The sequence below is a fragment of the Gigantopelta aegis genome, chromosome 7, assembly GCF_016097555.1.
Source record: "Gigantopelta aegis isolate Gae_Host chromosome 7, Gae_host_genome, whole genome shotgun sequence".
In the NCBI taxonomy this organism is placed as follows: Eukaryota; Metazoa; Mollusca; class Gastropoda; order Neomphalida; family Peltospiridae; genus Gigantopelta; species Gigantopelta aegis.
This window is the reverse complement of record NC_054705.1, coordinates 28,480,809-28,508,092: the sequence shown is the minus strand read 5'-3', so window position 1 is coordinate 28,508,092 and position 27,284 is coordinate 28,480,809. Positions and strand designations below refer to the sequence as shown.

Below are 27,284 nucleotides of genomic sequence, written 5' to 3'. Positions count from 1 at the left end.
AAGTGGAAACCTTTTGTTAATTTTAAAATCCTTTATAATTATTGGATATACTACATTGAACAGTCAACAAGAAATACATTTATAGATTATTTCATTATATTTTATGCTATTTTAAGCAGTTTGTATTGCACAAAAGCCTCTAGGACACTCGACCCGACAGAGCTCCGTACACAGGTGTTGACAGGTGTTGATTGTAACCAGTTGAAAATTCTGGGTCCTTTGTTTTAATTGGAGTGTAATACCTTGATGGCTTTCTAAACCAAGAATGGTGCTATCGTTAACATCTGTTTAATCTCTTGACCGGCTCAGTGACTGATAAATGTCTAGCCTAGTGGCAGTCGATTGACACTACTGTAGGTCCGACTTCAGTGACTGGCAATATGCTTAGGCAGACTTTAAAATCACAAATGTCTGAAACACCAGCCATATTGACCACTATTTATTTATTATTTTAAATCATGCACAAGATACCGATATCTGGGCTGGCCGGTCCACTTGACCGATAGGAATTTGTTCCAATAATAGAAATGGACAGGTGCTTTCGGACCGACAAGAATGACAAAAGTGGGACTGGCAAACGCGCATTTTTCAAAAATAATTTCAGTCTCAGAGATCGAGAATCGGTCCTAGATCGGGAAAAAAAGGGCTTTTCCCCACCCCTGGTTGCAAGATCATACAGTTAGCTTTAATTGGTCACCATAGATCAGATGAAATTCAGTAATGGTGTGTGTATGTATTTTCAGGCCAGTATGAACATCGACAGTAACTTCCCGGAGAATCTTGGAGAGTTGATGAATTCTGGGAATGCACCTAACGTTACTCTCCCCGTGCAGGTGAGTAGCAGATCACATGTAAAATGTATTAGTTATATCTTAGTGGCTGGTCTAATTGCTAGCAAAACCAACTCTTGACGATGTTATTATTACATTCATTGAGAAATTAACAAACTCGTATTGCTATGTTAGACCAATGGGATGACATTTTTTAAAACTGTAATGAATGTAACAGTAATTTAATTATTTCCCAATAAACTTTAGACTTTTTTTAAGCTCGCTGTCCTGGGCACGCACCTCAGCTATCTGGGCTGTCTGTTAGTTGGTTAGTGGTTAGTGAGAGAAGAGGGTGTAATGGCCTTACACCTACCCATTGAGCCCTTAAGAACTCACTCTGGGTTGGAGCCGGAACCGGCTGCGAATCCTGCACCTACTAGCCTATAGTCCGATAGCTAACCACGACACCACCGAGGCCGGTGCTCTTTAGGTAAAATCAGTGAACAAGCCTTTTGTTCAGGTAATGGATTCACACTGCTATCAGTAAATGATGTCCATTATGTTTTCAGCGAGGTCAAGCAATGCCTGGGCCAATGTCACCACACTTCAATGCTACCAGCTTGCAGCAGCAACAACAACAGCAGCAGCAGCCTCAGTTGAGTCCGATGTTGTCGCAGCCCCCAGTGACGTCGCAGCTGTCGCCTCACTTCAGCCAGCCGACACAGTGGAGTCACCGCACTCAGACACAACAGAGCGCACCCAGCTCTCTTGGCATGCCACCACAAGTATGTTTAAACATTTCACTTACAGCTTTCTGACACAAGGTAACATTATGTGCCATAAAATCATGAAAGTAATGGATATATGATAAAAAAGATCATGGTAGGAGTACTTCTGTTTAAAGTTAGTCAAAGTACATTAAATGCAGTGTCCAATTTCAAACCCATAACCACCTATAGTCCATCCCATTCTCCTACAAAAATAGTTTTTAAAAATAATTTCAGTTTGATATGACGTAAGAAGAAAAGTAAAAGTGTTTTGGAAATAAAAAAACAACTATTTTTGTGTGCAAATTAGAAAAATATTGGCTCAGAAATAAATAGCAATTGTTATATGATCAGGTGAATCAGTTTTATACAATTTGTGCCAAACAGTGACAAACAATTATTTGATCAGGTGAATCAGTTTTATACAATTTGTGCCAAACAATGACGAACAATTGTTATTTGATCAGGTGAATCAGTTTTATACAATTTATGAAAAACTGACATACAATTGTTATTTGATCAGGTGAATCAGTTTTATACAATTTGTGCCAAACAATTATTTGATCAGGTGAATCAGTTTTATACAATTTGTGCCAAACAATGACGAACAATTGTTATTTGATCAGGTGAATCAGTTTTATACAATTTGTGCCAAATAATGACGAACAGTTGTTATTTGATCAGGTGAATCAGTTTTATACGATTTGTGCCAAACGATGACAAACAATTGTTATTTGATCCAGTGAATCAATTTTATGCAATTTCTGACAAACAGTGATGAACAATTGTAATTTGATCAGGTGAATCAGTTTAATACAATTTGTGACAAACAATGACAAACAATTGTTATTTGATCGGGTGAATCTGTTTAATACAATTTGTGACAAACAATGACAAACAATTGTTATTTGATCAGGCAAGTCAATTTTATACAATTTGTGCCAAACAATGACAAACAATTGTTACTTGATCGGGTGAATCAGTTTTATACAATTTGTGCCAAACAATTACAAACAATTGTTATTTGATCAGGCAAGTCAATTTTATACAATTTGTGCCAAACAATGACAAACAATTGTTATTTGATCAGGTGAATCAATTTATGCCAAACAATGACAAACAATTGTTATTTGATCAGGTGAATCAGTTCGCCAGTCTGCAGCGTCACCGCTCGCTGTCTGGCAACTCGCTGCAGAGTCCGAGTCGTCAGCCATCTCCTCAGTTCCAGTTCCCCGACTCGCAGTTCACGAGTAAAGCGACCGGTCAGATGGGTCTGTTCGGCCAGCAGCCGAGCGGTCAGCCAACTAGTCAGCAGCAGCAGCAGCAGCAGCAGGCCCTGCCCCCACAGATCTATCAGAGCAGACTCATGCAGCGACAGATGAGCATGCCACCTGGTGAGTGATGCACGTACTAGGCTTGACAAGAAATAACATCAGGGGGCAACAAAACTCATGATGAGCTTAGCATAAGGTGGGGTTATTCCCAGACAAGGGGCCAGTTTTTTTTTTTTTTAAAACAAACAAATTAAATAAAACAGGAAGTAAATGAGAAATGTTCAGTGCTACAGTTTTTATATGTAACAAGAGGACAATGCAAATGTATGGTTAACATACTGTAGATCCTGAAATTAATGCGATCATAATATTAATGCGAAAAATGCGAGTTTGTGTTATTTACATTAATAATATTACACATTTATTTTTATGTTTTGTATATTTGTCCTACATTATTAAAACATACCCCACCAAACATTTTTTTGTTTAAATTCTAATATATTTATAAAACAGAACTGGAAAACAATTCATTATAGGTGAGACAGACTAATTGTCGAATAGTCCAGCCAGTTATGTGTGACACGCTATTCAAACAAAGATTAAAATTCTAATACATTTATAAAACAACTGAAGCACAATTCATCGTAGATGAGATAGACTAATTGTCCAATAGTCCAGCAAGCTGCCAGCCACGTGTGATGATTGCAGGGTCTTTGGCCACCCTGTCAAAAGCCAACACAATCCATCATGTGTGAATAGGTTTTAGCACACTGTCGATCTTTTCTTTGTCTTTACTGTTCAAGTTCCTTGCAACTGTGTTGGCATACAGTTGTAATTGGTACATGTATGCTAATGTTTAGCCACATTTAGGTAACTATACATGTTACATAAATGATTGCTGTAAAAATGTGCTTTGAGTTGATCTCACCAAAAACACTAAGGACTAAACAGGTTAACTGATGTGTACACCGATATGTTAGTGAGTTGATCTCATTGAAGACGCCTGTAACTTGGATTTAACTGAAAAGTACACAGACGTGTGCTACTAGAAAATTAATACAGTGGAAACTGGCAAAACCGGATCACCACCGTACCTTTGAATATGTCCGGTTTCGACAGGATCCGGTTTTCAGAAGATTCAATTTTGTGATTTTTTTTTAGAAACTCATAACACGTTAGAGTTACTTCCCTTCAATTACATCGGAAAGATTTGGAACATCTCGGCCAATTTCGTTTACACCTTGAAAAGTGCCCTATGTATTCCGAGTAATAACTTTTAATAGAATTTCCAGTAATAATTTAATATATATCGTATTGTTCCTATTTTTAGCGCCAGGGCGCGATGCAAAACACAAAGGGGGCGCGCTAATTAGAGTACTAGAACACGTTTCGTAATACGTGTGAAAAATCCTCGTATCAAACTGTCAGTGCGTCTGGCTCACATCAAAAGCTTTGCCGCCGAGTCACTCCACCAGTGACGTTTTCTTGTTGACATGACGTAGCGTACCGTACATCGTCAGCTGATTTATCGAAATACATGGTACTGTGCACGTAGGCATATAGGGCCTGCGGAATGTATTTGAAAGTGGGGTGGGGGAGGGGTGTGTGATTGAGACCCCTCATACTCGCCCACTTCATTTTGTCACCCAGTCTGAATATATATATATATTGTTTTTAATAGTCGTCTCCAAAAAGTTGGAGGCCATGGACCCCCAGCCCCATCCCCCCGGCTCAGCGGCCAATGCCCTAGGATTTCGGTACACACTCTGCTCTTTGCAAACATGGCGAGTACTAGTAGTTCAATGTCGCGCAGGTCTTATACCGCTGCGTTTAAACTGAAAGTCATTTCCGTTGCTGAAGAAAAAGGCAAGCATCATGCTGCAAAATTGTTTGGTGTCCACTGCAAACGGGTCCAAGATTGGTGTAAATCGAAAGAACACCTTAAATCTACAAAGAAAACAGAAAAAAGAAAGCCAGGCGCTGGAAGACCAGTTAAGTACACTGATATTGAAAACACTTTGCTGTCTTGGTTTAATAAGCGTCGGTCGGCGGGTGTGCGCGTTATGGGTAAGGCACTCAAATATGAAGCCTTGCGACTTCATAAGATTAATGGCAACCAGTCATTCAAAGCTTCACAAGGTTGGTTTTCAAAATTTAAGAAATGTCACAGTTTTACTTTTCGGCGCACAACCCACGTGTCTCAGCATGTTGCTGCTATAACTGACGATAAAGTGGACAAATTTCTACGTTTCGTTATCAAGTTAAGGAAGCTTCGCGGATATGATGACAGAGATATTATTAATATGGACGAAACCCCTGTTTGGCTAGAAATGCCCGGAAAATCGACACTCAATGTAAAAAGTGTTCATGAAGTTGCTATGTCGTCGACGGGCCACGAGATGCAGCGCATTACAGTGACATTAGGTGCGTATGCTGATGGCACAAAGCTTTCACCACTAGTTCACCTACCAGGGCTTAGGCCACTGCCCAAGAACGATGTCCCTAGTGGAATCATTGTATACATGTGCGAGGCTGGAAAGAAGTCATGGGCAGACGAGACTAGTATAAAATTTTGGTTGAGCAAGTTGTATGGTCTCAACAATCTCTGCCGTCGTCTACTGGTGTGGGATGCCTTTCGTGGGCACCTCACTCAGTCTGTAAAATCGAGTGTGAAAACAACGTACAACACCGACATGGCAGTAATACCAGGAGGTTGCACTTCGAAACTACAGCCTGCCGATGTGTCCTGGAACCACCCTTTCAAGGCTTGGCTTTCGGAACTATACGACGAGTGGTTATTCAACGGGCCTGTTGAAAACACTCGATTCGGTAATCGTAAAGCTCCGCCTAAACCGTTATTGCTATGATGGGTGAAAGAAGCATGGGTGGCAATCGCCCCTGACATCATCAGAAAGTCTTTCAAGAAGTGCGGCATCACTAGTGCCTTAGACGGCAGTGAAGACTACCTTTTTAACTGCATTAACGATGATGACGATGGTGACGACCAATTTGACGGGTTTTCCCCTGAAGATGTGGAAATGGACGAACAGTTACTGGAAGCTATGAACGCGCCAGCTGTTCTATCCGACGACGATCCCACAGACTACGAGGATCATCAGTCAGACAGCACAGACTACGATAGCTCTGGTTGGTAGTTTGTAACTGACACGTTTCGATTGTCACTGTGTACACAAATTATTGTCATTTGACTCCACTTTTAAGTTTAGTTAAAGTTAAATTGTTGACATTTGACTCCAGGTTGCAGTTTAGTTAAAGTTATCATTTACCCGTTTTTTAAACGGTGTTACGGTGTCGGTGTAAATACCTACCGGTATGTTTGCACTTCCGGTTTTGAACAGCGTTAACGGAGTGTTGTGCGTTCATTCTGCGTGGAGATAACAGCGACATACATTTGATAAACGACATGTGTGACATACTGTTCGCCCATACTAGTGTTGTAGTGCTTCACCTGTTTGGATTTTATTTGTTTACCGATTATAATCATTGCAAGTCGGCAGTCAGGTAAGCCAGTTTTACTATTTTACGGGTACCGTTTCATGATACATTTCTCGTGATCATAGGGGGCGCTTATATTAGAGGGGGCGCTACAGGTAGGAACAATACGGTATCTATCTATAAAAAACACACAAGCAACAAACATTTTAATGCAAATTTATTTTTAAAGCACAGATATGCATGATAGCTTCAGTGTCATCGTCACTGTTTAATGAAAAATGAGTCCAGGGTGCGTTGTGAGGTTGTGCACTTATTTGCACGCCGATAGCGTTTTGTCTGGTAGTGCTCTCCAATAGGATCCCGTTTCGTCGCAATTAAATATGTTCCTTGGTTCGTAACCTGCCACAATTTCAGAAATTCTCTCCTTGTAGTCGTTGACAATGTCGATATCCACACCTGCACTTTCTCCATTCACCTTAAAACTGCGAATCGAAAATCTGCCTTTCCAACTCTCCAACCACCCAACCACCCATTTGAAGCTTTAAATTCTCAAGCTGTAGATCACCAGCAAATTTCAGTGCTTTTTCTTTAATGATGGGGCCTGAAATCGGGATGTTTTTGGCTCGGGCATGTGAGAACCATCTACATGTCAGTTGGTTCAGCTCGTCGTATTTGTACGCAGTTTTACATTTAATTTTTCCATTGCTTGTGTTCTTTTCATATTCAACACAATATTCCTCTTTTTTCTTCAAAATGTCAGATACTGTCGAAGTGCCGATTCCAGATTTTTTAGCTAGTTGCTTCTGGTTTAATTTTAGTACCGATTCGGCAGCCCGTATTAAATCCATTTTGGTTTTTAACGAAAGTTCAACTTGCCTACGTTTTGCTTGGGGTCGATGAGACATTTTACAGAGATCAAATTTCTGCGTGCACATGTGTATCTGTATCTATGAAATAAATAAGTAACTACATGTACATGCATTGTAAATCTGTGCAGTTGGGTTTTAAATTACAATCTAAATGTGACAATGAGTGTGCTACTTTTAATTTGTGTGTTTGGATAAGCTAAATGTTTAACAAGATTTTTTCCAACCTCATAGTGAAGATCTAAAATGCGATTAAGCTTCTGAGGTGCGATAGAGTCGGACCACACCGACCGATACAAATAACACCAATCAAGGTCTAATTAGCCGAAAGCCAGAATGTCTGGTCTGAGATCGCATTGTTGCGTAATGGGAGAAATAAGGTTACGCTATTTCCGGCCAGGTGGTGAGCAGAGTTTGTTGTTATTACGGTTTTTCACGGTTATTTAACAAAGAAATTAAGCTTTTGGGGAGGAAAATCGATCCGGTATCTGTAGTACACACATGCATGGTTCGCACGGTCTTGAAAAGTGCTTGAATTTAGGAGTTTGAAATGAAAAGTACTTATTTTCACATTTTGGGGCAAAAGTCCTTGAAAAGTGCAAAAGTCCTTGAAAAGTGCTTGAATTTCATGTCAGTGTGACTAGCGCGTCATTTTAACCAGAAATTACGGAACAATCTCGAAAGAAATTTAGCATTTTTACTTCCGTGTTCACACTTTCATTCTAGCACTCGTGACATTCCGCAACCTGAATGTACTCGGCCCATTCCGGGACAAATGCTGTTCCGAATGCCTCAGCCGAGATTTACCGATTATTGACGAGCGTAATAGCCTCGTTTTGAGAACTGCAAACAATAGTCAGGCGAGATGACACGGAATCACTTAGATTTTGAAGTTTTTGCAAGCACATGTTCAAATTTAAACATGCCTAGTGGAAAGTGTGTTTTTAACAAAACTTGGTGTCGAAAATATGCGTGGGTCAGAGAGAGTAAGGACGTGTCAAAAGCCGTGTGTTCCTGTTGTCGCAAGGATATTAACATTGGCGCCATGGGCGAGAGCGCACTCAAATCACACAGAAAACGGTGGAAAAAAAAAGCGGATACTGCAAGCTTCAGCATAGCTCAGTTATTCAAGTCTATTAAAAGGCTGGTTAAGGTTTGTATTTATGGTCCTTGAAAACATAAGGTAGGTCCTTGAAAAGTGCTTGAATTTTATGGGTCCTTGCCTGTATGAACCATGACACAGAATTCGGTTTTTAAAGGATTTTAAAGCACAGGCTATATACATGTAAATTCGGGACCAAACAATATGGCCGATGTAGACAGGAATCCGGGATAATCAGGGTCCGGTTTTGCCAGTTTCCACTGTATTTCAAAGAGAGGCCACTCGCATTAATTTCAGATCGCATTTTAGTCTGCCCACTGTCACTTGCATTAATTTAGGGACATGCTAATTTCAGGATCTACAGTATATAATAACATGCATCAACATAGAATATCTACGTTAGTACACATGACAAGATAATTTTTTAAAATAAAGAAAGCAAGGTTTTCATAATGGTGCATTACACAAAAACAGCAGACCTTTCATTTAAAAAACACTAGGATTAATTCTATGATATTTGTATTAATATTTTCAATATTTTGATTTTTAATTGAAAAAATAAGGGTATTTCTTAAGGAATGTTAAACCATCTACCTGTTTTGAGTAATGTTTGTCATTACAGGTTGTGGCTCCCCTAGAACTCCCCACATAAGTAACATGTTGTTATTACAGGTTGTGGCTGCCTAGAACTCCCCACATAAGTAACATGTTATTACGGGTCTTGGCTGCCTAGTACTCCCCACATAAGTGATATGTTTGTTATTACAGGTCGTGGCTCCCTAAAACTCCCTACATCAGTGATATATTTGTCATTACAGATCATGGCTCCCTAGAACTCCCTACATAAATGATATGTTTGTTATTACAGGTTGTGGCTCCCCTAGAACACCCCACATAAGTGATATGTTTGTTATTACAGGTCATGGCTCGCAGTCCATGATTTGTTTGTCATTACAGGTCGTGGCTCCCCCAAAACACTCCACGGTCCATTATTTGTTTGTTATTCAAGGTTGTGGCTCCCCTAGAACACCCCACATAAGTGATATGTTTGTCATTACAGGTCGTGGCTCCCCCAGAACTCCCCACAGTCCATTTGGCAACAGTCCAGACCCTATGCTCATGTCTCCTCACTCTATTTCACCTAACTCAATTCGTCAAAACCAGCCCAACGTGAGCCAAGTGAGCCCGCCGTTCAATCAAGGCTTTACGTCGCAGTCGCTGTCCATCCCCCCGGGAGGACCCTCACTTGTCACGTCGACAGCCAACTTCAACAATCAGGCCTTGCCCACCTCCAACATGGCTGCCCAGCAGGGCTTCAGTACCTTTGACATGCAGTACATGGACTGCGGCATGGAAGGGTTAGTATCACCTTTACTTTGTGTGATCTGTGATATGGACTGCGGCATGGAAGGGTTAGTATCACATTTACTTTGTGTGATCTGTGATATGGACTGCGGCATGGAAGGTTAGTATCACGTTTACTTTGTGTGATCTGGACTGGCATGGAAGGGTTAGTATCACGTTTACTTTGTGTGATCTATGATATGGACTGCGGCATGGAAGGGTTAGTATCACGTTTACTTTGTGTGATCTGGACTGCGGCATGGAAGGTTAGTATCACGTTTACTTTGTGTGATCTGGACTGCGGCATGGAAGGTTAGTATCACGTTTACTTTGTGTGATCTGGACTGCGGCATGGAAGGTTAGTATCACGTTTACTTTGTGTGATCTGGACTGCGGCATGGAAGGTTAGTATCACGTTTACTTTGTGTGATCTGGACTGCGGCATGGAAGGTTAGTATCACGTTTACTTTGTGTGATCTGGACTGCGGCATGGAAGGGTTGGTATCACGTTTACTTTGTGTGATCTGTGATCTGGACTGCGGCATGGAAGGGTTGGTATCACGTTTACTTTGTGTGATCTGGACTGCGGCATGGAAGGGTTAGTATCACGTTTACTTTGTGTGATCTGGACTGCGGCATGGAAGGTTAGTATCACGTTTACTTTGTGTGATCTGTGATCTGGACTGCAGCATGGAAGGTTAGTATCACGTTTACTTTGTGTGATCTGGACTGCGGCATGGAAGGTTAGTATCACGTTTACTTTGTGTGATCTGGACTGCGGCATGGAAGGTTAGTATCACGTTTACTTTGTGTGATCTGGACTGCGGCATGGAAGGTTAGTATCACGTTTACTTTGTGTGATCTGGACTGCGGCATGGAAGGGTTGGTATCACGTTTACTTTGTGTGATCTGTGATCTGGACTGCGGCATGGAAGGGTTGGTATCACATTTACTTTGTGTGATCTGGACTGTGGCATGGAAGGGTTAGTATCACGTTTACTTTGTGTGATCTGGACTGCGGCATGGAAGGTTAGTATCACGTTTACTTTGTGTGATCTATGATATGGACTGCGGCATGGAAGGGTTAGTATCACGTTTACTTTGTGTGATCTGGACTGCAGCATGGAAGGGTTAGTATCACGTTTACTTTGTGTGATCTGTGATCTGGACTGCAGCATGGAAGGTTAGTATCACGTTTACTTTGTGTGATGTGTGTGATCTGTGATCTGGACTGCAGCATGGAAGGGTTAGTATCACGTTTACTTTGTGTGATCTGTGATATGGACTGCAGCATGGAAGGTTAGTATCACGTTTACTTTGTGTGATCTGTGATCTGGACTGCGGCATGGAAGGTTAGTATCACGTTTACTTTGTGTGATCTGGACTGCGGCATGGAAGGGTTAGTATCACGTTTACTTTGTGTGATCTGTGATCTGGACTGCGGCATGGAAGGTTAGTATCACGTTTACTTTGTGTGATCTGGACTGCGGCATGGAAGGTTAGTATCACATTTACTTTGTGTGATCTGTGATGATGTCTCTCTTAAAGGAACTCGACCTGCTGTCATTGTAACTATTACAGCCTTTTAATGACGACAAATACATTTTCTTGTTAATAATATCAATGTCTGTATTCTGTATATGTTTCTGACTGTCCTAATGTTTGTAGTAACCCAAACAAGAATTCCTTTCTATTATGGGAATAACTGGTTACTATCTTAAGATATCGGCTTTATTCTGCGAACGTTAGAATGGCGGCTGCATTCACCATTCGACCTGAGCAGGATAAAGCCGATATCTTAAGACAGTAACCAGTTATTTCTTTTATCCTGCAATCCTATGGGACTAGTAGGAAAATTATTTGTATTCCATTTTTGTGTACCCATATAGAGTATCTTCAGCCTAGCGAGGCTTTTGCTGTATGACGTTGTACAAGGTACATTACGTCATTTTTTGTAAGACGCTAGCTACATTCTGTCACATTCAAAAAGCGTTTCTAAACTCTAATTCATAAATAAATATACAAGTTTTGTATTGTTATCGCAAAAGTAAAAGTTATTTGTATTTACTGTACTTAAACAAATGATTTAAAGAGTATGTTTATTGAAAATCTAGTCTGAAACACTCGAGTCGAGTTGGGCTATGTCACGTGACCTATATTTTTGGTCAGTGACCACAAATCTAGTCATCGTATCTTGCCAATGTATACAGTGATTGTGGGATAAATATATATATATAATGAATTAAAATGAAATTTGAGCTGCAAATTATTATCAAATAGGTGTTATCGGTCACAGGAATCAAAGCTGCATGATAAATTGATATATCTCGCCTGCAGTATCCTGAAGGTTAACTAGACTTATGCTTTTGGTGTTAAATATATGCATAAAGTTAATTTGCTAAAAAAATTCTGAATATCTTTTAAGTTTTTATGATAAATTCACAGAAATGTTATTTTTGGAGCATGTTAATGGAGACGTACCTTTGTCCAAGTGATGTTCAGTTTTGCTGAACAAAACTTCAGTCAACATTTTCAAAATTGCTAGCCATGTGTTTTGTCCAGCCTGAATCATATGAATTTTTTTTTTTTAAATTATGATGTCCTGTTTGTGTAGTGTTTGTTGCATATTGATATTCTGTATTTATGTTATCTAATGATATCCTGTTTGTGTAGTGTTTGTTGCATATTGATATTCTGTATTTATGTTATCTAATGATGTAGTGTTTGTTGCATATTGATATTCTGTATTTATGTTATCTAATGATGTCCTGTTTGTGTAGTGTTTGTTGCATATTGATATTCTGTATTTATGTTATCTAATGATGCAGGGGGTGAGACGTAGCCCAGTGGTAAAGCCTCCGCTTGATGCGTGGTCGGTCTAGGATCAATCCCCATTGGTGGACCCATTGGGCTATTTCTCATTCCAGCCAGTGCTCCACAACTGGTGTAACAAAGGCTGTGGTATGTATTATCCTGTCTGTGGGATGGTGCATATAAAGATCCTTTGCTGCTAATCGAAAAGAGTAGCCCATGAAGTGGCGACAGTGGGTTTCCTCTCTCAATATATGTGTTGTCCGTAACCATATTTTCCTACGCCATATAACCATAAATAAAATGTGTTGAGTGCGTCGTTAAATAAAACATTTCTTTCTTTCTTTCTTTCTAATGATGCATTTGATTTATGACCATGTCTGAAACCCTATAGCCCATGTGTATTTTTGTGCAGGGAAGTGGTTAAACATTTCTTGATGACCTGTTTTCAGGAAAAAACCTAGTGACTTATCTCCATCGAACCCAACATCGCAGTATGTGAAACAGGAACTGCGTAACATCTGTAGTGCCCGCTCCGAGAAACAGTTGCAGTCACAACACCAACAGCTTCAACAACAACAACAACAACAGCAGCAGCAGCAGCAACAACAACAACAGCAGCAGCAGCAGCAAAAACAACACCAACAACAGCAGCAGCAACAACAACAGATAGAGCAGATGAATTTTGACGTTGGTGGAGAACTTCCCCCTGACATTCTTGAGACAAGTAAAGTTTATTATTATAAAATGTCTTCTTGTCTATTAGTTGATCTCGGCTAAAATTAAGTCCTTAATTTCAAGCCCCAAAACATAAAACAAAATTTAGTCACCCATTTATAATTATTGCTAATATGTGTAATATGTGACCAAAGATTTATTTTTGGAAACACCTGCTTTGCATCCCATTTTCAGTGAAATCTCCTGGCACTGAAAGATAATATGTCCTTAGTGGCTTGTAAAGTATGTTTTACTCTTACCTTAAAGCATATAGTATGGTATTGCCCCTGGTCAGAGGGTTTTACGTGCACATTCAGAGCAATCAGCTGTAGCACACACCTGTCATGGCCGCAGATACCGGCCTCGGCCAACTCCTCCATCCAGGATAGGTTTGCCCAACTTTGTTTATCAACGGATCACCAAGATATTCAATGTTAAATTGAAAGTTGAATATATTTACAATTTTTGCACTGTAAAGGGGGATAACTCTTGTAGAAACTAAACTCTTTTTCACATATTTGATTTCTTCCCAGTTTTACCAGTGAAGATGAGTCTGTTTCAGTGCAAGCTGATTAATATTTATAAAGCTGAATGTGAATGTGTCACATATTTTGTACAAACGATTCTTTGAACAATGATTAACTCTATAAATGTTTTGTTTTATGTAAAGATTATGATTTGAGTTTTGTTTTCAGTCAGTAGACTAAAATTTGAGTTTGTTTTAAGTCAGACTAAGGTTTGAGTTGTTTCCAGTCAATAAACTATGATTTGAGTTATGTTTTCAGTCAGTAGAATATGATTTGAGTTTGTAGACTAAGGTTTGAGTTTTGTTTTCAGTCAGTAGATTATGATTTTGAGTTTTGTTTTCGGTCAGTAGAATGTGATTTGACTTTGTAGACTAAGGTTTGAGTATTTTCAGTCAGTAGATTATGATTTTGAGTTTTGTTTTCAGTCAATAGATTGTGATTTTGAGTTTTGTTTTCAGTCAGTAGATTATGATTTTGAGTTTTGTTTTCAGTCAGTAGAATGTGATTTGAGTTTGTAGACTAAGGTTTGAGTATTTTCAGTCAGTAGATAATGATTTGAGTTTTGTTTTCAGTCAGTAGATTATGATTTTGTGTTTTGTTTTCAGTCAGCGACATGGCGAAGGAGCACCCAGGTCTGGAGGATCTCAGTGACGGTGATGTGTTGAGCAAGTCGCGCCAGGAAGCCAGGAAACGCTACGAACAGTTCCGTGCCTTGTCCTCCACACAGCCCCAGTATTGTGAGTCCATATTGAAACACTCACAATACTATTTTTTCTTAGATACTGCAATACACATAATATCACAGGGGTTAAAATAATCAGTCACTTTGTTGCCAGTTGTGACTACATTTTTAGAAAATTGTGTATTCCAACATCTAATGGTGTAAGGTTTTGTGTTTTCCAGTATATAATCATGTAATATTGTGTGTATTCCAGGATCTTTTTATCTGTTGTGTATATTCCAGCATTTCATGATATACTGTTTTGTATATTCCAATATCTGTTGTGTAATATTATGTATTCCACTATCTAGTGGTGTAAGGTTTTGTATATTCCAGGATCTAATCACATAATAAGGTATTATAATATCTGATTTTGTGTATTCCCTACCTAATAGTATAATATTGTGTGTATTCCAGTATCTGATATGTAATATGTATTTCACTATCTAGTGGTGTATGGTTTTGTATATTCCAGGATCTAATCACATAATAAGGTATTATAATATCTGATTTTGTGTGTTCCCTACCTAATGGTGTAATATTGTGTGTATTCCAGTATCTGATGTTTAATATTATGTATTCCACTATCTAGTGGTGTAAGGTTTTGTATATTCCAGGATCTAATCACATAATAAGGTATTATAATATCTGATTTTGTGTGTTCCCTACCTAATGGTGTAATATTGTGTGTATTCCAGTATCTGATGTGTAATATTATGTATTCCACTATCTAGTGGTGTAAGGTTTTGTATATTCCAGGATCTAATCACATAATAAGGTATTATAATATCTGATTTTGTGTGTTCCCTACCTAATAGTGTAATATTGTGTGTATTCCAGTATCTGATGTATAATATTGTGTGTATTCCAGTATCTGATGATGCTGAAGCTAAAGCTACGAGTTTGTTCCGCAATCAGCTGCTCAGTCCCCCACAGGTTAAAGATCAGAAGGCATCATCGAGCAGTGGAGACACCATCACGCATGTAAACGTGGTACACAAAGAACCTAGGGTGAGTGTAGACCATTTACAGTTTGTCACTCGTAAACATGGTACACAAATAACCTAGGGTGAGTGTAGACCATTTACAGTTTGTCACTCGTAAACATGGTACACAAATAACCTAGGGCCAGTGTAGACCATTTACAGTTTGTCACTCGTAAACATGGTACACAAAGAACCTAGGGCCAGTGTAGACCATTTACAGTTTGTCACTCGTAAACATGGTACACAAATAACCTAGGGTGAGTGTAGACCATTTACAGTTTGTCACTCGTAAACATGGTACACAAATAACCTAGGGTGAATGTAGACCATTTACAGTTTGTCACTCGTAAACATGGTACACAAATAACCTAGGGTGAGTGTAGACCATTTACAGTTTGTCACTCGTAAACATGGTACACAAATAACCTAGGGTGAGTGTAGACCATTTACAGTTTGTCACATAAACACTGTACACAAATAACCTAGGGTGAGTGTAGACCATTTACAGTTTGTCACTCGTAAACATGGTACACAAATAACCTAGGGTGAGTGTAGACCATTTACAGTTTGTCACTCGTAAACATGGTACACAAAGAACCTAGGGCCAGTGTAGACCATTTACAGTTTGTCACTCGTAAACATGGTACACAAATAACCTAGGGTGAGTGTAGACCATTTACAGTTTGTCACTCGTAAACATGGTACACAAATAACCTAGGGTGAGTGTAGACCATTTACAGTTTGTCACTCGTAAACATGGTACACAAATAACCTAGGGCCAGTGTAGACCATTTACAGTTTGTCACATAAACACTGTACACAAAGAACCTGGTGTGAGTGTAGACCATTTACAGTTTGTCACTCGTAAACTTGGTACACAAAGAACCTAGGGTGAGTGTAGACCATTTACAGTTTGTCACTCGTAAACATGGTACACAAATAACCTAGGGCCATTGTAGACCATTTACAGTTTGTCACATAAACACTGTACACAAAGAACCTGGTGTGAGTGTAGACCATTTACAGTTTGTCACTCGTAAACATTGTACACAAAGAACCTAGGATGAGTGTAGACCATTTACAGTTTGTCACTCGTAAACATTGTACACAAAGAACCTTGGGTGAGTGTAGACCATTTACAGTTTGTCACACGTAAACATGGTTCACAATAACCTAGGGCCAGTGTAGACCATTTAACAGTTTGTGAGAAATGGACATAAATGTGACAAACTAAAATCTTTGATCAGTGAAACTTGGTTTATAGTGGTTTTTATGAATGTACATCTCACACAAAAAATTTAAACTTGAAACCTTAAATTATTATTAAAACTTGGAAAAGCGTTTAACAATTAAGCTCCTACAGATGCAACTATGAACATCAAATACCCCTGTCGGTTGGCCCATTGGGCTATTTCTCGCTCCAGCCATTGCACTATGACTGGTATATCAAAGGCTGTGGTATGTGCTATTCTGCCTGTGAAATGGTGCATATAAACTATCTCTTGCTACTAATGGAAAATGTAGCAGATTTTCTCTTAAAGACTATATGTCAGCATTACCAAATGTTTGACATCCAATAGCCGATGATTAATAAATCAGTGCTCTCTAGTGGTGTCGTTAAACAAAACCTTTTTCTCAAATACATTTATGGTAGGTGAGATATTTAATTTTGCAGAATTCCTGTTTTGTATAGATATACAACAAATGTATAATCAGTACATTTATTTTGTAGACACACAGATATACTCTTCAAAAAAAGAAACGCAAAAGGGTACAAATGGGTTATAACTCCGATTTTATGTTTGCTACCGGTTCATGCTTTGTGAATATAAGGTCATTGCATGTCCCAAACACATTCCCACGGTTACATTCGATAAAACGCAGCTACTGTACAATAAAGTTCCAAAATGTGAATATTCGCAAAAACGCAGCCACGTGCAAACCATGTCACCACTGCACGTGCGTTGTCTGCACGTGCAACATGAACACCGACAGTATAAAAGTGCAGGGTGTTCGCTTGCCTGGCCTCTGTATCTGGCCGACAGTTGACAATCCAGGACATGCCACGTCTCAGTGAACCGCAGAGAAACAATGCCATCGGCCGACTAGATGCAGGCGAATCCAGAACGGCCGTTGCCAGGGCATTCCATGTGTCCCCAAGCACCATCTCCAGACTGTGGGACCGTTACCAGCAACATGGATCAACACGTGACCTCCCTAGATCCGGTCGACCACGGGTCACTACCCCCGGGCAGGACCGCTACATCCGGGTACGCCACCTTCGGGAACGATTGACTACTGCCACCTCCACAGCCGCAGCAATACCAGGTTTGCGCAGGATATCCGACCAGACCGTACGGAACCGCCTACGTGAGGTAGGAATTCGTGCCAGACGTCCAGTTCGAGGTGTCATCTTAACACCACAACACCGTCGACTCCGACTGCAGTGGTGCCAGATTCATCGACAATGGCCTCAACTGCGATGGAGACAGGTGTGGTTCAGTGACGAGTCCCGATTTCTGCTCCGACGTCATGATGGAAGATGTCGCGTGTATAGGCGTCGTGGTGAACGTTATGCGGCAAACTGCGTGCAGGAAGTGGACAGATTCGGCGGGGGTAGTGTCATGGTGTGGGCAGCCATCTCACACACTGGCAGAACTGACCTGGTCCACGTGCAGGGCAACCTGAATGCACAGGGCTACATTGACCAGATCCTCCGGCCACACATCGTTCCAGTTATGGCCAACGCCAACGCAGTGTTCCAACATGACAACGCCAGGCCTCACACAGCACGTCTCACAACGGCTTTCCTACAGAACAACAACATTAATGTCCTTCCTTGGCCATCAATATCACCGGATTTGAACCCAATTGAGCATCTATGGGACGAGTTGGACCGACGCCTCCGACAGCGACAACCACAGCCCCAGACCCTGCCCGAGCTGGCAGCAGCCTTGCAGGCCGAGTGGGCCACCATCCCCCGGGATGTCATCCGTACTCTGGTTGCTTCAATGGGCAGGCGGTGCCAGGCAGTTGTCAACACACGCGGAGGCCACACCCGGTATTGACTCCAGATGACCTTGACCTTGGTGGTGTGTCCTATCACTTACTCACAATGGACTAGAGTGAATTGTGAACAATCCTGCAACATTTGGTAATTATCGGACTCACCATTCAATAATTAAATCAATTCTCCAAATGTTACGACAATGTGGTTTTGCGTTTCTTCTTTTGAAGAGTATATTTGACAAATGTCTAATGAATATGTTTATTTTGTAGACACACAGATATTTGACAAATGTCTAATGAATATGTTTATTTTGTAGACACACATAGATATTTGACAAATGTCTAATGAATATCTTTATTTTGTAGACACATAGATATTTGACAAATGTCTAATGAATCTATCTTTATTTTGTAGACACATAGATATTTGACAAATGTCTAATGAATATCTTTATTTTGTAGACACAGATATTTGACAAATGTCTAATGAATATGTTTATTTTGTAGACACACATAGATATTCGACCAACGGAACAGAAAAACAGCTTGCTGCAGCAGCTTCTTTCCGATTGATGAACACTGGTGTGAGAAAGAGATTTTATTTTCTACAAGTGTTACCGTGGGAACATGAACAGACATGTTGAGATTATTTTTGTAACTTCCAGTAATGAAACGGGACTGGACAGCAAGGGCTGGCCGTAAAAATAAATCTACTTGATGATCTCAGCACAAACGCAGTTATTTTTATGATAACCTTGTTTATCACTCAGGACAACGGACATCACGTTTGTGTAATACTGCTATTTCATGGACTCTGGTGGTACACCTCTCTCGGTAGTTGTCAGTGACGGTATCTCATATCCAAGCTGGATATCTCATATTTAAGCTGGATATCTTGTATTTAAGCTGGATGTCTTGTATTTAAGCTGGATATTTCGTATCCAAGCTGGATATCTCGTATCCAAGCTGTGTCATATTGGAGCTAGACCCTCCAGCTGTGTGAACTTGTCGGCTGTGCAGCTATGCGTAGAGCATGTTATTTTACTTTCTTGTGCTTGTCTAGAAACTTTACTCGACAATGTACATATAGGGCGTTTTTGTATTGTTCTTTTTGTTTTCACTGCACTGAAGAACGGAGTCCAATCCAGGCTGCCTTACAGTGTGGAAGGATACAACAACCTGGATTCGTATGTGTGGAAGGAGGAGGTGAAATGCAGTTTATACCTGGCCACTTTCTTAGGTGAGACATTATGCGAGATGGCCGTGGATCTTTCAGTTGGAAAGTGTGGTGCACTTGTATCAAGTCTTTGAATGAAGTAGATCTATAGTTTTTCATTTAAGTGCCAGAATTTATTTTTCTCCATAATGACAGAATTACTGAACATCCAAAATGAGAAGCTGTCGACGTTTGATTGTGTAATAAAATGGGTTTCATCATGGAGGAACTGAATGGTGGATGATGTGATCATCTGGACAGATGGATTATTTCGGTGTTGATTGACGCTACCTCACAGTTGCTCTTTTCTAATGTGTATATAGACCTACATCCAGTGAGAGATGTTTGGAACGAGTCAGGAGACCAGTTACCGGTTATCACAGTTAAACGATTCAAAGCATGTTGATGTTTCAGCCTGCAGCCAAGAACATATTTGTATATATATATTTGAAGGAAGTTGATGTTTGCTGTTTGGCACCCCCACCCCCCCCCCCCCCCACCCCCCTTGCATCTCTTCTAGAGTTGTCTGCTCTTGAAATGCTGATTTGCTGGAGTTGTCTGCTCTTGAACAGCAGATCTCTTTTGGAGGTTTTTTGCTAAAATAGCAGATCTTTACTAGAGTTATCTGCTCTTGACTAGCAGATGTTAAGCAGCAGTGTTTGGTTGTTGAGGTCACGTTCTCGGCGGTGTATATATTAATGTATTGTACAAATAATAAGTACCTCTGCCTACAATTGATGCCTTTGTATTAATTGACCAATCATGTCCATCCACGAAGCAGAGGCAACTAATCATATCTAAGAGTTGAAACGTGTGTACAGTCCACAAACAGCAAATGACCTGGAGACTGTTGTTGAATAGTGTTGTTTTTGTTGGTTTCAAGTTACATTGTTTTAATTAATCATGACAACTGTTTCATAAATATGTTTTTAATGTTCTTACATCAAAAGGAATAATGACATTTTAACAAAAATCATACATCTTGTAATTTGATTTTTATGCAGAATGTTTGTCTGCGTAAATACAGTAACTATTGAGAGAGTTTACGCTAAATCACAGCAGTAAAAGATATTTTTCTAAACATAATATTTGATCATACTTTTTTAAAAACTTCATTTAGTATAAAGTCGGGGATCAGGGCTTCAGTATCATTGAAAGTAGCAGACTGTGAGAAAACATACATGTAGGAGGCTGTTTGAGAATGTAGGAGGCTGTTTGAGAAAAATAGACTGTTTGACAGTGTAGGAGGCTGTTTGAGAAACATAGGAGGCTGTTTGAGAAACATAGGAGGCTGTTTGAGAATAGTAGGGGCTGGTATCTACTGAGTTTCCTGAGGTACATACTTGTAAACATGACAAGTACATGTGTAGGTGGCTACAAGTGGCAGGAACAGTGGCTGCTTGCCACCTACATATACTAATGAACACTGTAGATAATAAATTAGATCAGTGGAAATTATTTACTTTTTAAAAATTAACATTCAATAACTGGATTTTGGGGTTTTTTTTTATATATATAAACATTTCTTTTGTAATTTGATTTTATTAGCGGACTGAAGAACTAAATCCAAATACAAAATACTAAAAAAAATACCAAGAATTTTATTATACCAATTTAATTTGTTTAATAATATCCACACTATTAAATAAAGGTTAGCTTAAAATAGAATGTGTTATTGAATTGGTTGACAAAACTTTTTGTAGTCACCAGAAACAATGTACAATGTAAAACTAATATAAGAAATACTAATTATTTTATTTTGTAACCTTTGCTACATTCTACTAACGTTAATGGCTAGTGAAAAAACGCACAAAATGACAAAAGCCTCCAAAATGTTTTTCTTGCCAATAAAAGTATTTTGTCCAGTGTTTAATACAGAATATATCTTGTGTTTCAATTTGAAGCCTGTTTCTTGTTTTGTGCCAGTACTTTCTGAAGGAAAAGTATAGTTATAAATATATGTGTCGTATGTTGTTTCATCAATTTATTATTGTACCTGTCATGAAGAAATCTTTCAGTAAAATTCCAGACTACAAGAATCAACATGTCACTAAGCATTTCATATCTCTTTATGTTAAGTTTCTGGTAAATATTCTATGTTATTCTACAAAATGGCACTGCTATTCTTTTATTCTTTACAAATGGATTCTGTTTGTGGGGGTTTTCAAGTATCTTGGTGAAATCTTTAGTAAATGAAAGTTTTCCAAATCCATGAACACACATTCAGATGCTGATTATGTTTTCTAAGGGGAATACTAAGGGGAATATAGTTAAAATCTGGAAAATGATATAGTGTCATAAGAACTGGCAGAACAGTATGAGGGGTGTGTGGCTCACACAGGGTGAACAAAGTCCATGGCCCATATTTTCAAAGCTGACTTAGTGCTACGATATTGTACAAGCATTGTAGGCTATGATATCACTATGACATGTGATAGTGATGTCATCGCCTAAGATGGTTTTATGATATCGTAGTGCTAAGATCGCTTCAAAAATCTGTACCCAGGTTACTTATTTGCACCATTCAGTTTTTGAACATTTATCTGATCGACAATTAAATGGGCAGGGTGGTGACTAATAATTTGTAAATAAACATCTATTGTAATTTCTTTGTTTAACTCCACCTCCCCGCCACACACACATACACACCACCACGAGCACCACGCACACACGCATGCACACACCGATACTGAATTGTACCCGTGTCGTCTCAGTCTGAACATAAATGCAGGGCTAGCTCTGGCACTTGCCAAATTCACCAATTGCGAATTTCAAAAACAATTGGCGAGTTTTATTTTAATTTGGTGAAATAATTTTATGAAATAATTGATATTTTGTTTAAAAATAACTGCGTTTCTGTAATCTTTTTAAGTTTGATAGATAATTTGGCGAAATTGTTCTGCTGCCCAGAGCTAGGCCTGTTAATGTACAGTACACCTACCAGTATAAAACAAAAACAGATTTATTTAGGAAATATTTTCTTAATGTTTTAGTACTTTTTATTCTTTAAAAAAAAAAATGTTTGAAATTGAATTTTGTTTTCTAAAATGACTAATCCAACAATTTGAAATGTGTCACTTGTTAGTTGGAGACGTTGCCTTGCGGAGAGGTGTGAATGTTGACATGTTTTAAACTGTTACTACTCAGGGTTTTATACACACATATTTGGAGCTTTCAAGCAGCAAGTGCTTTACAACATTAACTCGTTTGGCCTTGAGTATCTGCCGATGCCAAAACTGAACTTTGTACATACATATACATGAAAATATATATATACATACATATATATATATATATGTGGATATTGTCTTGCTGTAGTTTTATGTGTTTCACACCGTAAGCAATCTGACAATGGACTCTATTGATTATTGTTTTAGTTAATGAGAGGTGAGCAGGTTGTGATGTTAGTGATAACCGAGAGATCGGGGAATTTAGGAAGAACGATGTGCCAATAATCTTAAAGTAGAGGACGTTCGCAAATCTGCATCTAGCTGGTGATAATAACATACAGTTGAATCCCATTGGCTCGAACCCCATCGGTACTCGAGAAAGTGTTCGACTCATCGAATAGTTCAACCTAACCATTCAGTAAACATTGTGTAAGTGTAACTTGGGACTTTGTTTTTGGTTCGAGCGTTGCGGTGTATTCGACCCAATGAGATTCTGCTGCACATGATTGAGTAATGTCCTTCAAATGTGACAGTTCTACAAACTTGCACGCTGGACGGCTATACTTTGAAATGCTATATTTTGAGAAATATGCAACATATTTTCTCAAACTCAGTCTGATAGTGGCCAATACTGTTTTGTTGTGAGTGTTGTGTAAATAGGAAATAATTTGTCTGTCTGTTAAATGAGTAATGATCTGTTGTACTGTAGCATAAGTAACATTCACGTTAAACTCTTATTTACTGTAACATCAGTAACATTCATGGTTAAGTCTTATTTACTGTCACACATTCACGGTAAACTCTTATTTACTGTAACATCAGTAACATTCACGGTAAACTCTTATTTACTGTAACATCAGTAACATTCACGGTAAACTCGTATTTACTGTAACATCAGTAACATTCACCGTAAACTCTTATTTACCGTAACATCAGTAACATTCACCGTAAACTCTTATTTACCGTAACATCAGTAACATTCACCGTAAACTCTTATTTACTGTAACATCTGTAACATTCACGGTAAACTCTTGTGTGAATATTTATAACAAAAGCAAATCTGGAAATGTTTTTTTTGGACAAAAGTTTAGTTAATATGCTGACAGTTAAAATTAACTTCTTACTGGTAAAATATCTATATTAGTACAATGTATAACATTTCAATTTTTTTTTTTTTTTTTTAAATGATGTTTTTTTCCTACTTCATGGTATGTGGTGCCAGTTAATTCCAATAGACTAACATTCGACTGTTACTGTTCATCAGTCTGCAAGCTCAGTTTATTAATTTCTTTACAACACATACTCAAACGTGTTAATTCTGGACAAAATGTTTCTACATGCAAACTGATTCTGTTAGTTCACTGTTGGAAGCATATACATACATGTGTAGGATATGATGTCAAATTGTGCACTGTTCAAGTCTATATTGAACATCTCTAGCAATATATTGCAGAATATACTGCAATACATTTTCACAAAGATCCATTGAGATTCATTATTGATGTACGTTGAATTGACTTGTATAAACGCAGGAATCATTGTGAAATATGCACACGCATAAAGTGCCTCCTGAAAACGTAAGTGTATACAACGTTAGCCGGTTAGAATGTCCTGCTTGTATGGTGTTGTAGAAGTCACATTGGTAGCAGATGCCACAGTGTCTTAGTTACTGTGACCAGTGGAATATCACACAGCAAAACATGTTTCAAAAACAATGAACATTTTGCTGCAGTATTTTCAGCTATTTGGGTGTCGTTGATTGATGCAGTTCTTTTCAGTTTGCATTGAGATTTTGAAGAAGTTTAAAAACAATTTAAAATGTATTGAAAGCTAAAGTTCAGTTGCTGCATCCCGTTTTCTTTATTTATTGACTTGAAATAGAATAATATCAGTTTTATTGTTGAAACTGTTTCCCTAAAGTAAAGCAATACGGTTGTAGTTTGAACTGTGGAAATTTTCAAGGCAAAAGCTAAATGGTGTAGTTTTTTTGTTTTTTTGTTTTTTGTTTAATCACTTTTGGAGCATGCTAGTGAGAGATTGCTGTTTGATGATTTTCTGTTTTAAAGTAGGTTGAAGGATTACAGTAATGTGAAACATTGCCATTTTTATTTAAGTAATCGGGGAGAAATATTGCACTCAAGTTGGTTTAGTGTATTTGATCTTATTAATGCACTGACTATGCTAATTTATAATTAAAACCTATATACAGTAAAACTCCACTATTGCGACCATCGGCGGGCTTATTAAAATTGGTCTGAATAGTGGGTGGTCGTAATACCGAATTACCAACTTTTAAAATTTATAAATATTGATTGTGAATTTTACATCCCATCCTCCTTTCCATTTGTCGTGAACAATGTGTCTAAAACTGAGAAAAGTAATAGGTAACGAAACAGTAGTAGGTACTGTGTCACACAGCTTCTATTCTGCATTCGGTTCCCTTTTAAATCTGCTTTTTTTGTTTTTCACGTTCATGTCCCTCAACAGATAGCTCTGCAGTCTGTGGAGAAGAGTCAGTTTGAAGTGAGCTTGATGTCATGCCATAGCACTGGCCTCAAGGTCAGCCAGCAAACTTTTTGCTAACGTTTGCGAACTATTTGATTGGTTCCCAATGTTACCATTTGGTTTACCGTAAAGCACATAAACCAGTCTGGTGGATGTTTTTCTGCTTGGACGGGCTGAACTCTGCTCATGTCTTTTTGGGTTGATACCAGCAGAAACCTGTCAGTCTTATACTTTTGCAGATTGTTATATTAATTGGTCTCTTCGCGTCAGTTGATTTTACCATTCTTCTTGTTTATTCTCACAACTAGTACCAATAATTCAGCTTGTTCATCTGTCTCTTTCTCCAGATCCCGCGATCAATTCACTTCAGTGCACTAATCTGATCAAATATGGTGGTGGTGGGTTTTTTGTGAATTTATTGATGGATAACAGTCACAAATTGTATAAAATCATGTAGTAAAGGAATTTTATACTACATTTGTGATTGTTATTAATTGATAAATTTACCAAAAAAAATAAAAAAAATTAATTATAAACAACACAGCTTATTTTGTAATTATAAACAACACAGCTTATTTTGTTCAAAATACACATAAATCGGTTTCTAGCGTCCTTTCCATGACCTGTTTTACGCAATTATGTAGCATTTGACATAATGACATAGTTTTCTGAAATCAATGTGCTCTAGTGGCGTCGTTAAATAAAACAAACTTTATTTTACTTTTAGTTTTCTGAAGTTTATTAAAGAATAACATTAGTTTTTTTAGTGACGTGTAATCATAATACAATAACAGCAAGAAAAAAGAAAGAAAGAAATGTTTTATTTAACGACGCACTCAACACATTTTATTTGCGGTTATATGGCGTCAGACATATGGTTAAGGACCACACAGATTTTGAGAGGAAACCCGCTGTCGCCACTACATGGGCTACTCTTTCTGTTTCGACAGTAAATTCAGTGAGACGTAATGTATAGCTTACTATCAGGACACGTCACAGCTGTACTAATCAAATAGCGGATGAATGGTCAGTGTTGTTAATCTTTTAACACTGATTTCACTGAAATTTCACAAACAACAGCTTTCTACTGTGCATAGTTGTAATTGTGCATTCCTGACTTTGTTTTAGACATAGAAGTATATTAAGAATTTCTTTATATGATGATAATTTTTTTTTTTAATGTAGTGTATAATGAAATGAATATTTTAATTAGTTGCCATGGGACATCACTGTAGATAAGTATTAGTTTTTAGAACCCTATATTTCCATGGCAACAGTACTGTTTAGAAATTGAAAAGTGCTATGCCCAGTGTAGTAGAATGATTTTATTTGTTACAGCATTTTTTAATTTTTTTTTGTTCCAGAAATTTACATTAGTAATTTCTGTAAAGTGGCAGTTTGTTATTGGATAATTATCCTCATGTTAAACCTGTTGCCATGGTTACTGTGTATTGTTTTGTTGACTCTTTGTTTTGTGTATGTTTCTGGGATATAAACAGTCGGATAGATTTCTATGTATCTATGTATTAACACATGAAAGGGTTTTTTGTGGACATGAAACCAGGCAGAGACAATAAATATATGTAATATTGTTACTTGTTTGTTGTTAACCCTTTTTGTTTCACCCTCACCCGAGATGAAGGTCTCTGGTACAAGAGTATCAATGTTAACTTTTCAGTTAAATCTATATTAGGTTAGCGCTCGCTTGATGCGCAGTCAGTCTAGGATCGATCCCCGTCTGTAGACCTATTGGGCTATTTCTCATTGCAGCCAGTGCACCATGACTGGTATATCAAAGACTGTGGTATGTGCTATCCTGTCTGGGGGACGTACGTATAAAAGATCCCTTACTACTAAATGGAAAAATGTAGCAAGTTTCCTCTATATGTGAAAATTACCAGATGCCCGCAAGAGTCCACGTCACAAACAGGAGCATCTTTGACTGTAGGGGGCAAGATTTATCTCAGTTGGTCGAGTGCTCGCCTGAGGTGCCTGTGTCGCATTATCAATCCACTGAGGTGGATCCATGTAACTCGCTGGGGT

The 27,284-nt window shown here is 38.5% G+C and overlaps 1 protein-coding gene across 3 annotated transcripts in view; it reads left to right on the top strand.

Moving 5' to 3' along the window:
* The window catches only part of LOC121377184 (nuclear receptor coactivator 1-like), a 161,342-nt gene extending 134,510 nt beyond the window's left edge, over positions 1 to 26,832 (top strand). For all 3 annotated transcript variants that reach the window (XM_041505091.1, XM_041505090.1, XM_041505092.1), the window contains 8 exons: positions 744 to 833; positions 1,340 to 1,555; positions 2,676 to 2,931; positions 9,296 to 9,593; positions 12,843 to 13,117; positions 14,240 to 14,371; positions 15,227 to 15,366; positions 18,858 to 26,832. In XM_041505091.1, coding sequence (XP_041361025.1) covers positions 744 to 833; positions 1,340 to 1,555; positions 2,676 to 2,931; positions 9,296 to 9,593; positions 12,843 to 13,117; positions 14,240 to 14,371; positions 15,227 to 15,366; positions 18,858 to 18,923 — 1,473 coding nt within the window. In that variant the 3' untranslated portion in view covers positions 18,924 to 26,832. The remainder of the gene's footprint in view (positions 1 to 743; positions 834 to 1,339; positions 1,556 to 2,675; positions 2,932 to 9,295; positions 9,594 to 12,842; positions 13,118 to 14,239; positions 14,372 to 15,226; positions 15,367 to 18,857) is intronic.
* The last annotated feature ends 452 nt before the right edge of the window (positions 26,833 to 27,284 follow it).